This window comes from Rhodnius prolixus, unplaced genomic scaffold, assembly GCF_049639745.1.
Source record: "Rhodnius prolixus isolate KJV_2025 unplaced genomic scaffold, Rpr scaffold_1, whole genome shotgun sequence".
Lineage (NCBI taxonomy): Eukaryota > Metazoa > Arthropoda > Insecta > Hemiptera > Reduviidae > Rhodnius > Rhodnius prolixus.
In genome coordinates, this window is record NW_027411581.1 from 4,491,846 (window position 1) to 4,512,589 (window position 20,744).

Below are 20,744 nucleotides of genomic sequence, written 5' to 3' on the forward strand. Positions count from 1 at the left end.
ACAAGCCTCATTAGGGCTAGTGATTGGATTGTAAAACTAGCAGTTTTCACAATGCATTGTTACAACAAGTAATTAATTTGATTTTGGAATGGGATAAAGAAGTTTTTATTATTAGATCAGTTCAAGGGAGAACCAGTGGTATGGAACCCCCCCCGAAAAATACCATAAAGACAGGCAATTCATGACACGTGAATTGAGTACACGAAACGAGATTCACGACGCGTGTGCACGTTAAAAAATTGAGTATTCATTCAAGTTTGTTGAGTTTCATCATCTTCATCTTCAAAAACTCATCAATCAAGTCCACAAACCTCAATGGTACCAAGTAGTAATTGAAGGAGAATTGAAGAACGTTTGATGACCTATGATCAAGAAGTGGTCTCATCGATAGTAGGTAAATCGAGGCAACTTAAGATTTGCCAAGCCAACCGCCATAGAAACAGGATTAATCGTTCGTTAGATGCGGTGTCTTGGGGATACGAACGCTCCTGTACTAATCTAAATCTTATTCTTATCATTAATTTTTAAAAGATAACAGATATTTTGTTTTTGTAAATGAATTTTGAATTTAACAATTTATTATATCCAGACTTTACAAACAAAAAAAAAGAAGATTTTTGTGCAACATTTTGACTAGCGTGGTAGATGTATGTTTTTTGTGTATGACATCTAGGTACAATAGGTTTTTATTTTAAAATTTGCAGAAATAATAATTTCTTTTCAGAAGACAAATGTTCAGTATACCAAGATTTTTCACAATTCAAAGTTATTTTTGGTAGTCTTAAGTTAGTATTGACTGGCAACAATTTACTAATTGTCTGTGTCCCAATATTTACTCTAAACCTCTCCTTGCTTACTGGTCCATTCTTGACAGAATCTGATCTTTTTGATGGTAAGATTTTCTCACAATTATTATCATTATTTGGTGGAAAATTATTCTCTGCAGAGGTTATATTGTTTAACATTTTCACAGATTGTTTATTGTTAATATTTTCGTCTATTCCACGTTCTAGTGGCTCATCAAGATTATATCCTTCCTCTAATATGGGATCTGTATTGATGCCAACAGAATTGGATTCATTACTACATATTTCTGTTTTTAGAAATTGTGATTTTTCTTGGTTATTCTGACTAATGTAATATTCTTGGGCTAAATGTTTCAAATCACTTGGATTCTCATGATTTTCTTTTAAAGACTTTTCACAGGGCAAAAGTTCAATTCTATTTTCTTCTTCAATTAGTTGATTCAAATCTTGATAGATGATGTATTTTTTATCACTTGGTTCCTCGCAATTTTTGTTGTTACTTGTATCAGTCTTAATAAAACCAATAGGTGTAAAAGGAATATAATTGTTCTTTGGCTTGTACTGTTTTTGATGTTGATGACTTGATGATTGATTGTCCACAATATAAAATGTGCTATCTTCTTTTCCATAAAGTTGCGTTTCCAAAGAAAGATTTTTTGTAGGGTTTACTATTTGATCTTGTGGGATAGTTTTTTCCAATATATCGATTCGTTGAGCAGCATCATTTTTACTACACTCACCAGAGATTTCACAGTCTGTTACAACAACAGGCACTGGTTTTGTAAATATATTTAAAGTGCCAACTGGAAATTGTTTTTTATTTAAATTTTTCTCATTAAAATCACTATTTAGTGAAGTTGGTTGCTCAGAACTCTTTGACTCAATATAAACCATTGATTGATTAAATAAGTCTACTTGTGATGGCTGGTTGAGTTCTTCCTCAATTATTATGCTATCATCTAACATTTCTGTTTTTACTTTTGACGTCATTGATGTCGAGTAATCCATATTATTTGGATTCAATAATGATTTACTTAATATTGCTTTATTTTTCTTTTGACTCTCTGAAAATAAGTTTCCAAAATTATTTACCCTTTCCAGACAGTCAGCTTCTTTTGTAACATTTCTTGAACTTTGATTGTTTGTATTGTCACAAACTGAATCATTCTCATCAATCAAAAATGGATTACGCTTGATTAAAGATCCTAGTTTTTTATTTGAATTTGGATTTCTCATCAAAGATGATTTTGAAGTTTTCAAGGAAATTGCTACTGGTTTTAGAGGAATTTTTATTTTTTGTGGATGTCCTATTCCTAATGAGATGATACTTTTAAATGTTTTGTCTTGTTTAACTGGTGATTTAGCTTTTTTACATGAATTACCAAATGCGCTATCTCTATTATTGGCATTCAACTTTTGGCTCTTTTCAAATGATGGAAATTTCCGTATTACTTGATCATGTTTAAGATTTATATTTACTGGAAGTGAAAACCCTGATGTTGTTACTGGAATTATTTCCATTAATGGTTTCTTATAGAAAATTCTAGGAGGTTTCATTGGACATAGCATGCGACCATAGTTTTTCTGCTTTGTCACAATATTTTCCAATACAGATTTCAGTAAATTATTTTCATTTTTTGGAAAAACGTTTGGTGCTTTTTCAACCAATAGATTATCACAGTTCGGCTTGGCTGTTTGAGTGGATTTGTTGAAAAAATATGGGTAATTATCTACAGATTTATTTTTTCTTAAAACCAAATCCGAATACATTGGTTTAGTGCGGTTAATTTTTGACTTATTACAGAGATCTGTACTTGATTTTCCAGTACGATTTTCCCTCATTCTTTGTGGCAATTCTTCTTCCCCATTATCTTCATTATGAGAATCTAAATTTATTGCACAATTGGTACAGCTGTTAAAATATTGTTTATTTTGCGATGTACTCATATAATTAACACGAACCAAAACTGGACTATCCTTTAAAGATTTAGTGGAACTACTATTTTCAAATTTATTATACGGAATATTATTACATAAAGTGTAATCAGATCTTGATCTTTGTACATTGTTAGTTATTCTTTTAGCTTTATTTTGTAAATAATCTGCATTCAATTTTTCCAAGGTCACTTTATGCTTACAAGAATAAATTGGTTCATATCTGCTGGTAGGATGCTTAGAAAAGACAAGATTTCCCAGTTTTTTTTTATTAGTTCCACGACCTGAACGTAGGATTTCCTTTCTATGCTGAAAATTGGACTTTACTCGTTGTTGACGTTTTGATAATGCTTTTTCACAACGCCAAATGACTGGCCCGTCAACGATTAATCTAATTTCTCCTGGTTTCTTATTTCTTTTAACAGGATTTCCTTTTGGTTGTTCATTGATGATTTCAGTTTTTAATTCTTTATTGATGGTTGAAGTATTTTCAGAAAACTTGGTTACCGGTTGTTCAGGTTTTATTTCCTCAATTTCCTTAGTTAAGACGGATTTTGATTTAACATTGATTGGATATATTTTAGCAATATCCTCAATGGATAGCCATTTGTTTTTCTTTTCTTTGTGCAGACTTAGAGGTAGCACTCTATTCTTGGCGTATAGCTTTCCAAAATATGGGAAATATGCTTGTTTAGTTTCACCATTTATATTAATCATTTTTAATAAATAATTCAAAACTTTTGATTCTTTTTGCGAAGTCTTGATGAATGTAGAGTAATAATTTACTGAATTATAATTGATTAATGGTTTACTTTGGATGCGATTATGAACTTTTGTTGAAGTAAATACCGGTCGTTGCTGTTGTCGTTTAGACCAAGAAATCCTGGTTAGAACGTGGCATGGTGGACGAGAGTTATTCATATTAGACCGATTTGATGTACCTGTCCTTTGGACATCAGCTCCAATGGTATTAGTTGATATTAATTGATTTCTAGTTCTATTTGTATTTTGTACAGCCAATTCACTATTTTTTTGTTTATAATTATTTGTTGTTAAATTTTTGGAAATTTCTGAAGAAAACATTACTTTATTAGCGAAATTTTGATCAGCCATAATATTGTTTTTCACTTCATCTGATTTTGTGATTTTCATGTCGTTTTTGATGTTACTTAGATTTTGGTTTTGTTCAATTATACTTGGAAATTGTCCAATTTTAGTAGTTTCATTTAAATCAGACGTATTTTTCTGACAGGACAATGAATTTTTGAGTTCTTCACAAGTTTTAGTAACATTTAAAGTGTTATTCTTTGGATAACCCGTTGGTGTCATTGCAGCTTCTTTTATGTTAGTATTAGCAACATCTTTAGTTGTTTCCATTTTTGTCTTCATCTGCACATCTTCTGATGTTCTCTCAATTTGTGAAACTTGTCCAACATTACCTTTATAAGGGTACAAAGGTTGATACACACTTTCACTCTTAACTACTTGCCATTGAATGGTTGTTTGTGTATAACCTAAATGTTTCTTGGGCATAGTATTTTTTGTCTGATTTTTTTCGAAGGATAATTCTGCTTCGGTATTTGCCTTATTTAAATTAGCTGAAATCTTACTAAAATATGTTTTATTTGGTGATGTCATTGAGCGCAAAACTGGCTTCTCTACATTTTTGTATTCTGGTTGGGTAATTTTTTTGCCCATCTGTGGACCTTTATAACGATACAATGTTGGCCATAATACTTCTTTCTCTGTTCGTGAATATTTCACTTTATTTTTTGAAGGTTTTTTAAATAAAGATTGTCTGATTATCTTTTCGTAAAGTGAACGCTTATGAAATGTTTCTCGTACAGCTGGCATGTTTTCCCTTTTCTTCCCAGCTTTACCAATCCAAGGATTTATCTTCCAGGTGTATAAAGGGAAATTGTGTGAAGATTTTGAAGGACGAACATTTGGCTTAGAAATCTTTGATTGTAAACGACCTCTTATCCTTCCATCTTTATGTTGTTTATTGCTATATATATTTGATTTTCCATCATTTGAAAACCATTTATTAATCTTGGTAATTTTATTTGTAACATTTATTGGTGTCTTTGTCTGAAAGTCATAATTAATACCGAACGATTGGGTCCTTTTTATTTCATCTTTTTTAATTACATAATTTACCCATTCATTTTTGAATGCTGGTATCCCAGACGGCCGGCAAGTTGGTGGCTTTGTTACTCTCTGTAAAATATCAGTAATTTATTATCAAACTGTGATTTTAATAAAACGGACGCACAAGGTAAAAATTAAACTACTTTACAACATAATTTCATCCCCAAGGAGGTGTGTAAAGTTACAGGCTTAAAACTATCATATTTTATTTACTTTTCAACTAAGCAGAGAATGATTTCAATGCTATAACCTGACCAACAATTTAGTAAAGAAGTTTATTAATTTGTATTACTTTCAACATTGAATGATACTGAATAAATATTTTAGATGAACGTTATACAACCAAATATGGGCAATGAGTGGGATGATTTTAAATACAAATTATTTTCAGTTGTTTTTAAGATAACTTCAAAAGGGTGAAAATAAATGTTTGTACTTTTACATTTATTTATATACAACTCCTAGTGTTTATTGGAGGATAACCATTTTACTACTATGTAGAGCAGTACTAAAATTGTCAGTGTGCCTTGTCGACACATTTCTAGCGGCTGTGTTCTGGACACACCTCAAGATTTACACCTGTCTGGGTTATATACACTGCAGATCACACACAACCAGGGGGAACCCAGCTATTCCAATTCTGGAAATGTGGGCCTTCAAGTGATCATCAACTTCATGTAGTTTTTGAAGTTGACCAAAACTGAAGAAAACTTTTTTTGCTTTGACTTGTGTTAGATGGTGTTCGGCTGAATTTTTTTGAAGTGAAAAACTATTGTCAAGAGAAAAATGGGCATGTTTTTTCTTTAATCACTTTCCACGAAACTTTTCGGACATTTAGCTAGCTACAAGAAGCTCCTGGGGAGCGAAAATCTAAGGCGACAGTACCTGGACTCGAACCTGAGGATCTCCGCCTGGGAATTCCGCACATTCATAATCCTGCACTTAGCTAATCCCCTCCTAATATTCTGTTTGGTATTATTTGTTTAAATATTGAAGAGCAGCCATAAATTTCAAAAAATGAAAATTACCCACTTTTGTAAAATATATTGCCTTTTTCAGGGTTAGTCAAAAGAAATTATAAAAATGAAATACAATTTAAATTTACAACGTACAATATGTAAATAAATTTGAAGAAATCTATTTTATTCATAGAAATTTAAATTATAAAGTCTTCTCTTTTGTACAGACCTCTGAAAAAGGTAATAAATTTACCAAAACATTGTTGAAATTTATGAACGCTCATTATTCTAAAATATCGATTTTCTTTTTTGGGGATCGACAACAGAACTATCATTCTGTAATGTGATACACATTCGATTAAAGGTTTTTCTTTTCGTCTAGTTACTTCCCGGTTTCTTAGGGATATGAAACGTAAAATCTCAGCTTAGCGCGAGTTTTCGTTTTTTATGTTCAAAACTAATGAGTAAATGTAATATGGTTTTTTTTTTTATACCAGGGGACCTTAAAAACAAATATTTTCCGATATGAAATCGATATAGAAAATTAGACTCCATCGTAATGCTTCCACTAACGATAGTAAGAGAGTAAAAAACAAACAAACGATATAAATCTATAATAATTACTTGTGGTGAAACGTACAAGATATTTATCAATTGAAGAAGGTCTTGAAAAACTGCTGTAAAAATAGCTTCCATTTCTAAAATGGCCTATAACTTTCAGTTTGTCCACCACAACCTTCTTTAACGACATTTTTGGATAATGTGGAATTTCATGTAAGTCTTTAAAATGGATCTAACAGTTGACAAAAATTTGTGTTTCCAATCAGTGTGAGAATTTTTAAAAAAAATCGATATCATTGTTAAAAAAAAAATTTAAATAAATTTATTTTTCGGCCCATTTTCGTTATCACATGTACTATTTTCAAATTTGGGAACATATGGTAATTAGTTAGAACAATTTTCATGTTGGTGATGATATTTTCTACAATCTTATAATGGATTTAACGACAAAAAAAAACTCATGCTGTTCGTTTTTCTGAGTTCAATGATTTTTAGAGGATTTAGGCTTTAAATCTAGTTGCTTCTTGCCCTTGGATTTTCTCTTCCAAGGAGCTTCTTACTGCTCACTGTCCGTTGATGGAAGAGATGCTTTTAATAAGAGAATACTGTTCAGAGGCGCTGAAAACAGCTCCGAGCTCCAATGACCTCTGAAGTTGATGCTTCTTAAATCAATACAAAAAGCCATTCTAAAGATGTGCTGGATATAATAGCTAAAAATTGTGTTCAATGATCTCTGATGCAGTGAACTATTTAAAGTTGAAATTCTGCTATCCGAAAAAGAGGTTTTCAAAGGGAATGAAAAAATCCTTAAGTGATTGTGGAATTTTAGAAGACATTCTAAGTGTAATTAAGAGAGTGTTCAGATGAGAAAAAAAAAAAAAAAAAAAAAAAAAAAACAGGCCGCTTGAGACTGTCCTGATTTTAAAGGAAGTCATGGGAGTATCTCACAGGTTTTTTCGTTGATAGTAAGGATGTTACGATTTCAGAGGACTGAAATGAAAGCATAACGATAGCCGAGCGGTTAGAGGCTAGACCTACAAAGCTAAGATGTATTGCGGTACTAGGCTATATTCCCAGTCTATACGAGAAATTTTGCAGTAAAGTATGTTTGATAGTCGCCACGGCAGTCGAGCGGTTAGAGGCTAGACCCGCAATGCTAAGATGTATTGCGGTACTAGGCTATATTCCCAGTCTATACCTTTAATGGTTAATCTGAGAAATTTATAGTAAAATATGTTTGCTAGTCGCCTCCGTCCACGAGACCTAATTTGTAGTTGGACGTAAAGTTCGCCTGAAAAAATAACCATTACTTTACTTTTTTTGTCTGACTCCCATTACATTGTTGCGGATTTTCTTTTTACGAAAATCTGACTAGGTAAAAGTATAGAGTTGATGTCATTAAATTTGTTGAATAAGTCTTTATTATATTAACAGACGATGTTCCTATTTCTGCACATACACTAACCTAAGTGTCGTCTCCAGATTTATCTCTAGGCTCCATTATTTATAATTTTCTTTCAGCCGGAAAAATAAAAGTTCAATAAAAAAAAAGAAGAAAAACTTGTTTCCTCAAAAAATACGAGTTAAGAAAATGGAAAATGATAAAGCCAGTGTAATGGTGTACCATATAGAACATCAAGTCAAGATGTTTAGTATGGTTGCTGATCGCACGGTAGATTTTACTGGTGAAAGTTAGGACCACAAAACCCTGGTTAGTAGATGGGTTCAAGCTAACCCTTCGCCCGTTGTTCTGGCCGGTAATAGTTTGTTGAAGTTGGGTTTCTATTATGGTAACATAAGAGCCAATCGAGGCCAAAGTTAAGCAGGGTGTGGGACCAACGCGCGTGCCCTATCTTCATTTACTCTTTCACACTTCCTTTTTTATACCCGTTTCTGTTCATATCCTGCCTTGAAAGTCTCAAAAAGATGATTTTCTTTTTTCCAGCTTTTCTATGCAAGGAACAACAAAAAAAAAAGTAAAATACTGAAATAAACTCTTTCACTTATTAGCATATTGACACTAAACTTTTATAAACCTTGTTTAGGATATTATTATTTTTTAACCTAAAAACACTTTAAACATCTATGTTGTGCATAACGCAAACGCATAGAAAATATTTGTAAAAAAAAAATGCTCATTCATTTAAGAGTTCATTTTCTGTTTATAAAGGAATTAAATGTTATTGAAACGTTTGAATTGAAACGTTTATCGCAGAGATTGTAGAAATTATTGCCATTTTTAAAGAGAAGGGAGTCTGCTTTAATTTTTTGTGGGTAAGGGGTCATTGTGGTATAAAAGAAAATGGAAATTGTGGATAAACTTGCAAAGGAAGCCATCATTAGTGGGGAAATGGCTAATTATAAATTACCACACACCGATATCAAGTGTATAATTGCAAAAGCAGCACTACAAAAATGGCCAGACAGATTACAGTAATGGTAATAAAGGGAGATTCTACAAAACTATGGCAGATCAGTTACCTAGACAACCATGGTTTAAGGGAACTGTCACTAATAAATGGGTTGTTACGATAATAAGCAGGCTGAGAGCGAACCATGCGGTGTGCGGATCGTATCTACACAGAATCAACAAAAGGTCCTCACTTCTCTTTGCGTAGATTGCAATGAGGAGGAGGATTTCAAACATGTAATAATGATATGTCCACGTTATGTGGTAGAAAGGAAACGAATGTTTGACGATATATACAGGTATTTAGATGCACCATTTCGCTACGAAGACATTATATTCTCCACCAACATATACGTGCTTAAGTCTGTTACAGAGCTAGCAATGAAATATGAATGTATTTAAAAGTTGCAGAATGAATGCAAGAAAATGATTAGAGAAGGATTACGTGATTTTAATTTAGGTTAAGCTATAAGGATGGCAGGAATATAGAGTGTCCATTAGTTGTAAGGTTTATGTAAATAGTTGTATATAGTAGAGGGATGAATGTGTGAAGCGAATGTATCTATAAGTAAGAATGGAGAGTGAGTGATATTCTAGTGATAAGCACCTAGACGATGCTGGCTGTATGGCGAAAGCCAATGCCAAAAAAAAGCAAAAAAAAAAAAGTTTGAATTCCATTTAAAAGATAACGATTGCAAAATTACAGGATAACATCTAAGAATGAAAAAGAATTCCCCTTCATTTGTACAAATTTAGTATTGCTAGAGAGGCCCGCCCTCTGTGCCACATGATGTTTACTAATCGCCATTTGTAAGTCAGAATTTCATTTTGCCATATGATATTTGCTATACCATTTAAAAAATAAATACCACCATATAATGACTGTTTGCCAAATAATTCATATATAATTTTATATAATAAAAAATGAAATTTAACAAATAGTTAAGTTCATTTGGGAAAAAGAAAAATTTATGTAACAAATATGAAATATCAATTGTTATATGGAAAATAGAAAATGTCAATTGACAAATGACAAAAAGCGAATGCTATTTTACAAATGACAAAAAGCAAATGACACGTGGCAAAAAGGCTCACACACTTACAATTCATTACGATATTTATTAGTAGTGTCCAATATGTCGGATTTCAGACTTCAAAAACTGGTGACAAAGAAAATCTCCACACAAACTAATTCCAAAAATTAATTTAGGTCTTAGGATTAGAATTGTTAATGTTCACTCTTGATGTGGTACACCGAGCTTTCTGAGAACTTTGTCTCAAGTGCAATACTTATAGGAGATTTATAAATGAATTATTTTTGAAATAATCAACCCTTATACAATTGTCCTACCGGACAGTTTTAATTACAAGCAAGAAGATACCTTCTTTCCAAGGTCTGCAAATTGATCCAAAGGACAAGCAGCTAAATTTCAGTATTGTCCCTTAATTTAAAAACAGCTTCGAGAGCTTTACACAAAAATGACCACTAATGCAACCGTTTGAAGTTATTAAGCATGCTCATTTCCAAGGGCCAATCTCACAACGCAGTTTGCGTAACATTCTATTTATTTGGTGTTCTGACTTTAGACTGCTAGCTTGCTGGTTGGTTATATTATGTTGCAAAATGGATAACCCAGGTTTTAAAGGAAAGGAAGTTGCGCTGCCTTTGTAAAGGTTGAATGATGGTTGCCGAGGATTGTGCAACGCAGAAAGATAAGTGGCTGGCAGTCCAAGAGATAACCCTCCGTTGAAGGCGGGCATCAATCTCTCTCTCGCCTATCGCACGGCCTCCACCAGTACACAGCCGTCGGTCTTGATGTCGGTTATCAAACTACCCACACCCCCGCTTGCCGCCTCCAGCTACGCCATTGCCGTAGATCTCCTTTCTCTTCTGTCCCTTCTAAGGGTATTTCTTTTCTTTTCTTTTTTTTTTGGTACTATCCTTTCAGCCAAAATACATACTCAGGAAGACCAACTACTTCACCTTCATCTACTTACTCTCTCCACCCCCGCTAAGCGTTCTTATCTCTCCCACTCTTCTGCTTCTTCGTCTTCGTTACTTGGCTGCAGTAAACACTTTTCATTCAGCTTACACTCATCGATCTGTGTCTTTCCCTATCACTTTTAGAGCGGCAACTAGCCAACTCCTCTTCCATTTTCTAATCATTTTCTGATCTCTCAGTCTCTTTTTCAAGTTCTAAAACTATCATGGTACCCTACTGTTTTCGATTTCCGTAGATTTTTCTTTTAACCCTCCTAGCTCGCTTGTGATTTCGACAATTCCAGAGGACTGGTAAGAATTTTTGGTAAAATGTTAACACGTAGTGAACAATAGCTAACGGTGAAACTCAGACCTGAGATCTAGACCAACCATTTCTTCGAGTTCTTGTGACAGATATAGAAGAAGCTCCAAGGCAGCAATGCATTAGTTATTAACGTCAGCAAACTTTGTCTTGGAACTCATTAATGCTCTGATCTTACTTACCTGCCAGTCTGTAAAACTCACCATTACTCTATCCATTCTAGTATACATCTAAAAAGTCATTCAGGGGTCTTAAAGTTGTTCCTTGAGCAGTGCAACAGAAACAGAAGTGAAGTCGGATTCCCTACACTAAACTGGTTAATCTATCTCTGATACCGGATGAAAATCCGAAACAGGGGAAGGATACAATCATACATGGGCGCTAACGATATTGGCCACAACTACTTATCTAACCACATTTTCAAATAAATGTATAGTTTAGACTATAAATTAACGATATAATGTAGTTTAGAAAAAAATTATATTAAAACTGTCCGGTAGGACAGTTGTACAAGGGTTGTTCGTCAAAAACTGCACGAAAAAGCGTAACATTCAAAAACACCCAACTTTGACAATTTTTTGCTCTTTTTCTATAAAAGATAAAATTCCAAAATTTTCTTTAAATTTTCGGGCAAATCCTCTTTTATGACTGGATTTTTTTTTTTGCAACTTTTACTTCTAATCTTACCAGTAAATGTACAGAATTTCTGTTAAAGTCAATTGTTAAAATATGAATATGTTAATGGAAGTTTGTAAAATGATTCAATTTTTTTTTGGCAATTATGAAAGTTGAACAGATTTTATTGCAAACTGAACAATTATTAAATTTCAACAGGTAATAAATAAATAAGTAATAAAACATGGTGAACTATAATCACTTTTATTTATAAGATAAAATACAAGATTGTAGACTTATTGATTCATTTTGAGAATAACAGTAAGAAATAAACTAATTATTTAACAAATTTATGTAAAATTTTAAAAATAAGTCTGAAATTATTTTCATTTCTTACCAAAAATAAATAAAGAACAATTAGTTTTTAGTAAAATTTAGTAACAATTAGTAAAAGAGAATTTTATTTGCAATTTGAACAGAATGGACTGAACTTGAAGTATTAGTTTCGAAGTTGCACGCTAGATAGCAGAGATGGACAAACTTTTATACTTAAGGATTATACACTTTTTTTAAAGTAAAAATCCTGAGTATCTTCCACTTCTTATTGCTATTTATTAGAGATTTGGATCATGTTCTGTTTTAGAGATTCTAGTCTTCACGGAAAATAAACGAACTAAGGCCAGAAAAGCGTTTGTAACTTTAATCAATGGTATTTTCACACTTTTCCCACCTTTATTTTAGTTCTTAGAAATTGGACATTAATCTTCTTTTAGGGTAATTTGCAAATTATTAGAGGAAGTCGTGTGAGTGATCCCTGCTGCAGATTTGTTTAATTTTAAGGATGCAAACGCATTAATATTTTGCGTATATTTTTTTTTTTACGATTTCTCTCTGCAAAATGATGTTTTTGACTTAACAAAGCAAAGTTGGTGCTTTATCTTGCCATTTTGGAGGTTTCTTTTATTTATTTTTCCATGAAGTTGTACAGACTTGCAACAGGAATCAAATACTAACCTAATCAATAGGAGAGCGGATTATTCAGGGTGATAATCCCGCTTCACATCCTGCGGATTTCTATTTATGCCCTAAAATTTAAAGGATAAGATTTTCCAGGAAGTTTCGATACATTGCATGCCAGAAGGTTTAGGGGTCTTGCACCTAAAAGTGGTATGGCATTCTTGGTTCTACAGTTCTGGTTTAAATTCGACATATCAGTCAACTGTCATGGTAGCAACAAATCTATTTTTTTTTTAAATTCATAAATTACCATAAATCTACTTGAATAGGAACATGCTGCAAACGACCAGCTGCATTTTTTTTGAAGTGTCAGCATGTTTGAGTAAAGTGTGTACGCGCGTATGTGTGAGAGACGTCTCAATATTTATACACGTGCTTGTACACGTGAGCTAGTGACCTCGGAGTGACCACTGGCCAGAGAAGGGTTGATGTTCCAATTGCTTCCGCGTTCACTTCACCCTCCATTCTTCTTCTATATTCACCCTTCATTTCTCTTTTCACTTAGTTAACTTTACCTTTCTGGTGTTTAAATGTTTTTAGATTTTCTTTTGTAAAGCAGAAAATATTTGTGTGGTCCATAGATAGTTGGTGGCGCCACGACAGCCGAGCGGTTAGAGACTACACTCGCACAGCTAAGATGTATTGCGGTACTAGGCTATATTCCCAGTCTATACCTTTAATGGTTAATATGAGAAAATTTGCAGTAAAGTACGATATGTTTGCTAGTCGACGCTGCACCTAATTTGGTTGTTGGACGTAAAGCCTGACTGAACAAAATTGGCATTACTTTACTTTTTTTGTTCCTGAGATAGATGGATGACATTTATGATTCTATTCAAAACTGTTTTGCTCTCATGATGAAGCAATTCTATCTACCAACCTGTTAGTTGTAACATTGCAGAATTTTGTAATGATGTTACCTCAATAGTTGTAGGGGGTTGAGCTTTCCTCCAAAGCTCATGTAAGTGTAATGTACCCTCATAATTTACGTCAGAATTACAGAATTATATTTTTCACTCCTTCGAATCACCGGCCCAAAACAAGACCAGCAAATTTCCAAATAATCTTGTCTTCAAACTAGTCACCGTGAAAATATTTTCTTCAGTACACAAAGTTCAACTCAAGGACAACATACTTTACTACAAAGTTCTCATATTAACCATTAAAGGTATAGACTGGGAGTATAGCCTAGTACCGCAATACATCGTAGCGTTGCGGGTCTAGCCTCTAACCGCTCAGCTACCGTGGCGACTAGCAAACATACTTTACTATAAAGTTCTCATATTAACCATTAAAGGTATAGACTGGGAATATAGCCTAGTAACGCAATACATCTTAGCTCTGCGGGTCTAGCCTCTAACCGCTCGGCTATCCGTGGCGACTAGCAAACATACTTTACTATAAAGTTCTCATATTAACCATTAAAGGTATAGACTGGGAATATAGCCTAGTAACGCAATACATCTTAGCTCTGCGGGTCTAGCCTATAACCGCTCGGCTATCGTGGCGTCTAAAATACGTCCATTAAATTTGTACTTCCTCTTAAACGACTTTTTCTTGTTGCCCTGCCAGCTCTAGATAAGGGATCTGGAATGAATATTTTTACTGGTGAACCCAACCTTAACAGCTGCCTCCCCCTCTCTTGATACAGTTGTATTTTCTTTTTAACCCTTTTAAAAGAAAACTTAAAAAAAAAACTGTTTCATACAAACCCTTTTGGGCTAGAAAAAAAAATCTTTTTTTTTTAAAAAAAATTAAATGTCCGAAAAGTAGGGCAGAACTATTTTCTATTGTGTAGATTAAAAGCTGTCGTTTATATTCAATTGATAGAGGAGTACCCTTCTGGAGAAGGGCCTAAACTGGAGGGTCAGTTGTGAATACATCGTTACAATAAAATGGAGTTGAAGGTACACTGTGACATACACTCTGAAGTCCAGCTGGCTCTCGGCCACTAAGCCCCAGGTTGGCCAACCCTCTCTCTACCCTTCCAAAAGCAAAATAAAAATAACTCTAGTTCGTCCATTGGTGTGGTTAATCATATCTCAATGAAAACATAGTTCAAAAGGTGGAGGCTACCCCTTACATCAGATTTAAATAAAAAAAAAATAAAATGAAAGGTAGGGAGTTTTTATTTTGTAAAGAGTAAAAACCGGAAGAGGAAGTTAGTGGAAAGAGGCGTGGCTAGGGGCGTGTCGTCTGACCGATGGTCAGGTGTGGAACAATTCTGGTGCGTGCTGCTGCTACTTTTTATTTAAATATTTTGCTAACTGATTTAAAAAAAAACAAAAAAAAACTTGTTTTGTCGGCTCTGGACCGGTCCCCCTGACCGATGCTGACCGCACATTTATGTTGACATCTCCTAGAAGATTTATTACCTCTTAATACACGCTTACACAAACTATTAACTCTCACCTATTCACACTTCCGGTTTTATTTACTGCGGAAGCAAATATAACTGTTTATATTGTTGTTGTTGTTGTAGCCTGTGGTGGATTTTCTTCTTAAAAGCTGTCATCTAAGGGCCACTGTTTTCTCTAAAATCCCCTTTTTATAATGCCGTCCCTTAGCATAGTTCCTATTTTCCTCAAATATTTTAATCCTGCACGAGAATCGAGACAAATCTCGGTCTCCGTACCGAGACGAGATTTGAGCGAATGAAACCGAGACCGAGATCGAGACAAGACACTTGTCATACGAGACCGAGGCGAGACTTTGTGCAGCACTAAAAAATTTTGGGGGAAATTCTCTTCCAGTTCCCATGACAACCACAAACCTATCCCTCACTCTCTCTCTCTCTCTCTCTCTACAAATCCCTTTCATTCAGGTTTTCCAGCTTCAGGAAACGATCTCTGAATGAATATTTTTGGTGAAAACCGAAAAATTTACAAATCTGACCCCAATGAGCGCAATACTTTTCCTTACTTTTTTCTAACAGGAAGTAATGGTACACTTAAATATGGATGTACTAAAAAAGTAGGGAAATGATGGCCAGGTTATGTTACAAAAAGGAAATAATATTCCACTTTACACACACTCACTCTGTATAAACAGAATAATAAATCTTTTCACAGAACAAAATTACATTCCTATTCTTTGATCTTTTCAACTCGTATATGCGCGAGCATGGAGTGTTATAAATTCTGTACTGTAATATTACACTCTTTACTCGTAGTAATGTCTGTTCCTAATTTTATTTAACAAGCTGCAGTAGAAATAAACCTTTGAAAAAAGTTAGTGATTTGGATTTGTCTGTCGCTCTTTGCAGCAGATGTCATTTTTTTTTCTGTTTCTTTTTTTCTAAATGCATATATAAAAAGTTTATGCAGATGAAGATGCGCCTTATCTATGAACTGCAGCAGTGCAATATGTTTGCAGCTGACGTTCTCTCAGGTATTTAATATTATTCTCTACGTACCATATTCTGAACTGCACATGTGTTATTTGTAATGTTACCTTTTTTCTTTCATTCTGTATTCGGTTCCCTTTCCCTTCATTTAGGGCCAAAGGGATTTGCATTAATTTCTTATTTTATTTTATTCTATATTCTAATCTATATACTGTTGAATAATATCAAAACCCGTTACCTTTAATAACAATATACTTTTTTTCTATCGATTATGCTAAATGAAGTACATATTGGTAGAATAAATTATCTAACATATTTAACTTAAATTGTAATAGACAAATAATAAAATGATAAATTATCTATTATTTATTTTATTGAATGGATAAGAGAAATAATCAACATTTAAACAGATGGCAGAAGTTTTATTTTTAAAAATCAACATTTTTGAAACGATCATTGAACAAATTATAATTCTTTTATATATAGGCGCCACGATAGCCGAGTGGTTAGAGGCTAGACCCGCAAAGCTAAGATGTATTGCGGTACTAGGCTATATTCCCAGTCTATACCTTTAATGGTTAGTAAAAGAAATTTATAGTAAAGTATGTTTGCTAGGCGCTACGATAGCCGAGAGGTTAGAGGCTAGACCCGCAAAGCTAAGATGTATTGCGGTACTAGGCTATATTCCCAGTCTATACCTTTAATGGTTAGTAAAAGAAATTTATAGTAAAGTATGTTTGCTAGGCGCCACGATAGCCGAGTGGTTAGAGGCTAGACCCGCAAAGCTAAGATGTATTGCGGTACTAGGCTATATTCCCAGTCTATACCTTTAATGGTTAGTAAAAGAAATTTATAGTAAAGTATGTTTGCTAGGCGCCACGATAGCCGAGTGGTTAGAGGCTAAACCCGCAAAGCTAAGATGTATTGCGGTACTAGGCTATATTCCCAGTCTATACCTTTAATGGTTAGTAAAAGAAATTTATAGTAAAGTATGTTTGCTAGGCGCCACGATAGCCGAGAGGTTAGAGGCTAGACCCGCAAAGCTAAGATGTATTGCGGTACTAGGCTATATTCCCAGTCTATACCTTTAATGGTTAGTAAAAGAAATTTATAGTAAAGTATGTTTGCTAGTCGCCACGGTAGCCGAGCGGTTATAGGCTAGACCCGCATAGCTAAGATGTATTGCGGTACTAGGCTATATTCCCAGTTTATGCCTTTAATGGTTAATATGAGAAATTTATAGTAAAGAATTTTTGCTAGTCGCCTCCGTCCACGACACTTAATTGGTAGTTGGATGTAAAGCCCCGCCTGCAAAAATAGGCGATTACTTTACTTTACTTACTTTGTTTAATTCTTTTATAACTCCATTTGATTTTCACGTCTCCTTTCCACTTTTATTCTCACACTACGAAGTAAAGAGAAGAAAGAGTTTTGGGCATCTGCATAAGGCATTTGTCACGAAAGGCAATTTTGACTAAATCATAGGATGACAAGCATCTAGGTTATCCATACTTAACCGAACATTATTAGGAAGCAATCCATGAATGTAATCAATTTACTCAATAAACCCTATCCTGGCAGTTGTATCATAAATATTTTAATTTGAATTATACAAAGGAGGTTTCAGGCTGCAGTGCCTATACAATACTCTCCACAACCTTAATACGAGTATTTACATTGGTAAATCTGTCCAAACTTACATACTAAGGCAAAAAAACATAAAAAACCTAAACTACAAAGTTAATTAAAGCAAGATATGCTTTAGCCTTTTGTGCTAGTATTTTTTATAACGAAGTTATAATCTACAATACTCTTTATATGTGGGTAGGGATTATGAGTACAGAAACTTACCAATTTTTCCGTAGCGTTATAGATAAACGTAGACACGCTGGCAACGTCATTTGCTACATATGTATAATCTATGGGTGTCCACCGGGGATATGACCGAACTAGCCGTAAGCATTTCTTTTGGACTCATTGTATTTGTGTATTTGTAATATTTACAAATGTTCAATATATTATGTATTATTACGTATACAGAAGACAAAGAATACGAACTAGAACTGAATAAATAAACAAAATTGATCAAAATCAACCAATGAATAGAAAAATTAGCTGATTTATTCAATACTTTGCAAGAGAACGGCGTTGAGGACTGCACGCCAACGCAAATGGAATGCACCAATACTGTGCGTAGCTGCATACTGTGATGGAAAGGCAGGCGCATTTACGTCCAAACTAAAATCTGGTTTAAATCCTTGCATTAAGTTCTATTGCCTCTATCCTTAAGGTTCTAATCCACTAATTTTCTCCAAAATCTTAAACCTTGGCTTAATTCATACTAACATTTGAAAAAAACCGTACATTATACTAAACAGTAACCTTACAGGTATTTTTAATATTTCAATAGGCGCCACGTAGCCGAGCGGTTAGATGCTAGACCCGCAAAGCTAAGATGTATTGCGGTACTAGGCTATATTCCCCGGTCTATACCTTTAATGGTTTATATGAGAAATTTATAGTAAAGTATATTTGCTAGTCGCCTCCGTCCACGACACCTAATTTGGTAGTTGGACGTAAAGCCTGACTGAAAAAATAGGCATTACTTTACTTTACTCTAATCCAAATATCTCTTAGTAAAAACAGCTGAATTTAGTACTTTTTTGGCCAGCAATCTTGACGATAGAAACACTTAAGAAGATTTATTATATCAGCGACCATTATGGGCATACATGGATAGTAAATAGGGCCAAACAAAATGACAGTATGCAGATCTTACTTCCGGCATGATTTATATGTAGGGCTTGTGCTTGTGGAAGTTTTTGAACCCTACTCACCTGGGCGAGTCGTGTGTAAGGGTCAGAGGTCGAAGGCACCTGGACGAACCCCCCTCTGGGTGTGACAGTGTCCCCCCCACCATTTATCTGCCTGTTCAATATGCAACACCAAACACTCCAGGTAGTTTTATTTCCGGCTTTCACTGACGGGCTCCCCTCCTCTTACACAGTCTATTCCATCTTCTTCATTTCCTGTATATGCCTCATTCGTCCCTCTAGGCTCTTGTTTATGTGTATGTGTAAAAGAAAATGTAAAATAATTGTTAGTCGTTCAACATTTTTTACTGAAGCCTAGTGAGCGGAAGTATTCTGAATTTCACCGGAAATACGTGGTTTTGACGTCACCTGAGTCCGATTTTTGCTTTTCTTTCACAATATTTTTAAATTTACAGCTACTTGTTACATGCATTTAGATTTTTTTTTTTTTTTAAACCTCTTCCAATACTGAAACTCCCGTATAATTTGACAACTGTCAATTTGAGGAGATCTCGAGGTCACTTGCGCCACATCCAGGATCTCCTTGGAATATGATGGGATTTGAGCTCTACGTTAAAAATGTGTGGAGTGATGGTGATTTGCTGAAATTTTTGTACCGTAAAAGAACAACGTCTTTCTAAGGACGATTTTGGAGAACTTAGGACTGGATAATTTTAGTTGATCCCTACAGCTGAAAGGGCGTATTACGGTCAGCATTTTGTTATGTATTTGTTAGGTATTGACAGTTTGGATCGCCCTTCCAGGAAGTAGTCTTAAGAGAAGTTTATATGGTCTGTTTTCTTGATTCTTGTCTTTTCAGTCTTAGCATGGGGGGATTCCCCTTTGGAGAAATGAAAGTGAGCATTTTCTGGAGGGATTTTCTCGAAAAGTAATTGAGCTAAACTCTTTGAATTTTGTATTCCACAATTTTTTTTTTGAACAGAATGCGTTTGACTCTTTTGAGATCTATCTAGAAAATTTGAGTAATATAAAGTTGGGTGCATGTATTTTTTTTTTAAAGTGAGGATAAAAAAAAAGGGAAATTAAAGAAGGTTAATAAGAGGTTACAGTCTGCATTAGGTTGAGTGAAGGGTAAAGTTCGTGAACACTTCAAGATTAGTGGGTGGGGATGTACTATTCTGCAAAATGAATAATTGCTTCTAATGGAGTATAAATAATACGGACAAGCTTCCAGAAGTTTTCCAGTTCTCTCTTAAGTGATCTGGATCTCTTGGGTTAAGCCTCACTTTTTTGGATTGGGGCTTCTCCTTATCCCCCGAGTCCTTGATATCCAAGAGAACAATGATGAGCCAAGTCAAGACAGTCTTGTGTGTCAAATCTTCTTATACCTTCTTCAAGATAGGGGATTGCAATTCTTCACTAGATGGCTGTTACTGGGTTCGTACTCTCTTTAATCAGAGAAGGAGGAGCGGGAAAGCGAGAGAGAGAGAGGAAGAAAGAGGTTTTCAGGACTTCCTTTCTTCTCCCCTGACTCTTATCTGGCTTCTTCTTGTTCCCAGACTAAGGAGAGTTCAAGAAGCAGGAGGCCAGCAGCTAGCGCGGGGAAGTGAATCCTTATTCGCTGTTCAACTCCCCCGCTGACTCCACCCGCACTCCGCTAGCCACCCTCTCTCTCTCCCTCTCATCCCTAGGGAAATTTAATAAGTGCCTCCAGTTTGCCCACTTCCACACGGCTACATTCAAAACACTGGCTGACAATGTTCCTCCCCTAACTGAATCTGCATCTTACACATTGTGTTTAATTTGCCCAATTTGTTTCATTCTCATTTTTTTTTCTATCTCTCTCTTTCTCTTGTTTTTTATTTTA

At 34.5% G+C, this 20,744-nt stretch overlaps 1 protein-coding gene across 1 annotated transcript; it reads right to left on the reverse strand.

Annotated features, from left to right (window-relative positions):
• Positions 1-541: 541 nt before the first annotated feature.
• LOC141452844 (uncharacterized) lies at positions 542-6,775 on the reverse strand. The gene is made up of 2 exons (XM_074125301.1): positions 6,492-6,775; positions 542-4,961 (listed from the first exon to the last, which is right to left on the reverse strand). The coding sequence occupies exons 1-2, from the start codon at positions 6,600-6,602 to the stop codon at positions 687-689; spliced, it is 4,386 nt and encodes a 1,461-aa protein (XP_073981402.1). The 5' UTR covers positions 6,603-6,775; the 3' UTR covers positions 542-686.
• Positions 6,776-20,744: the final 13,969 nt, after the last annotated feature.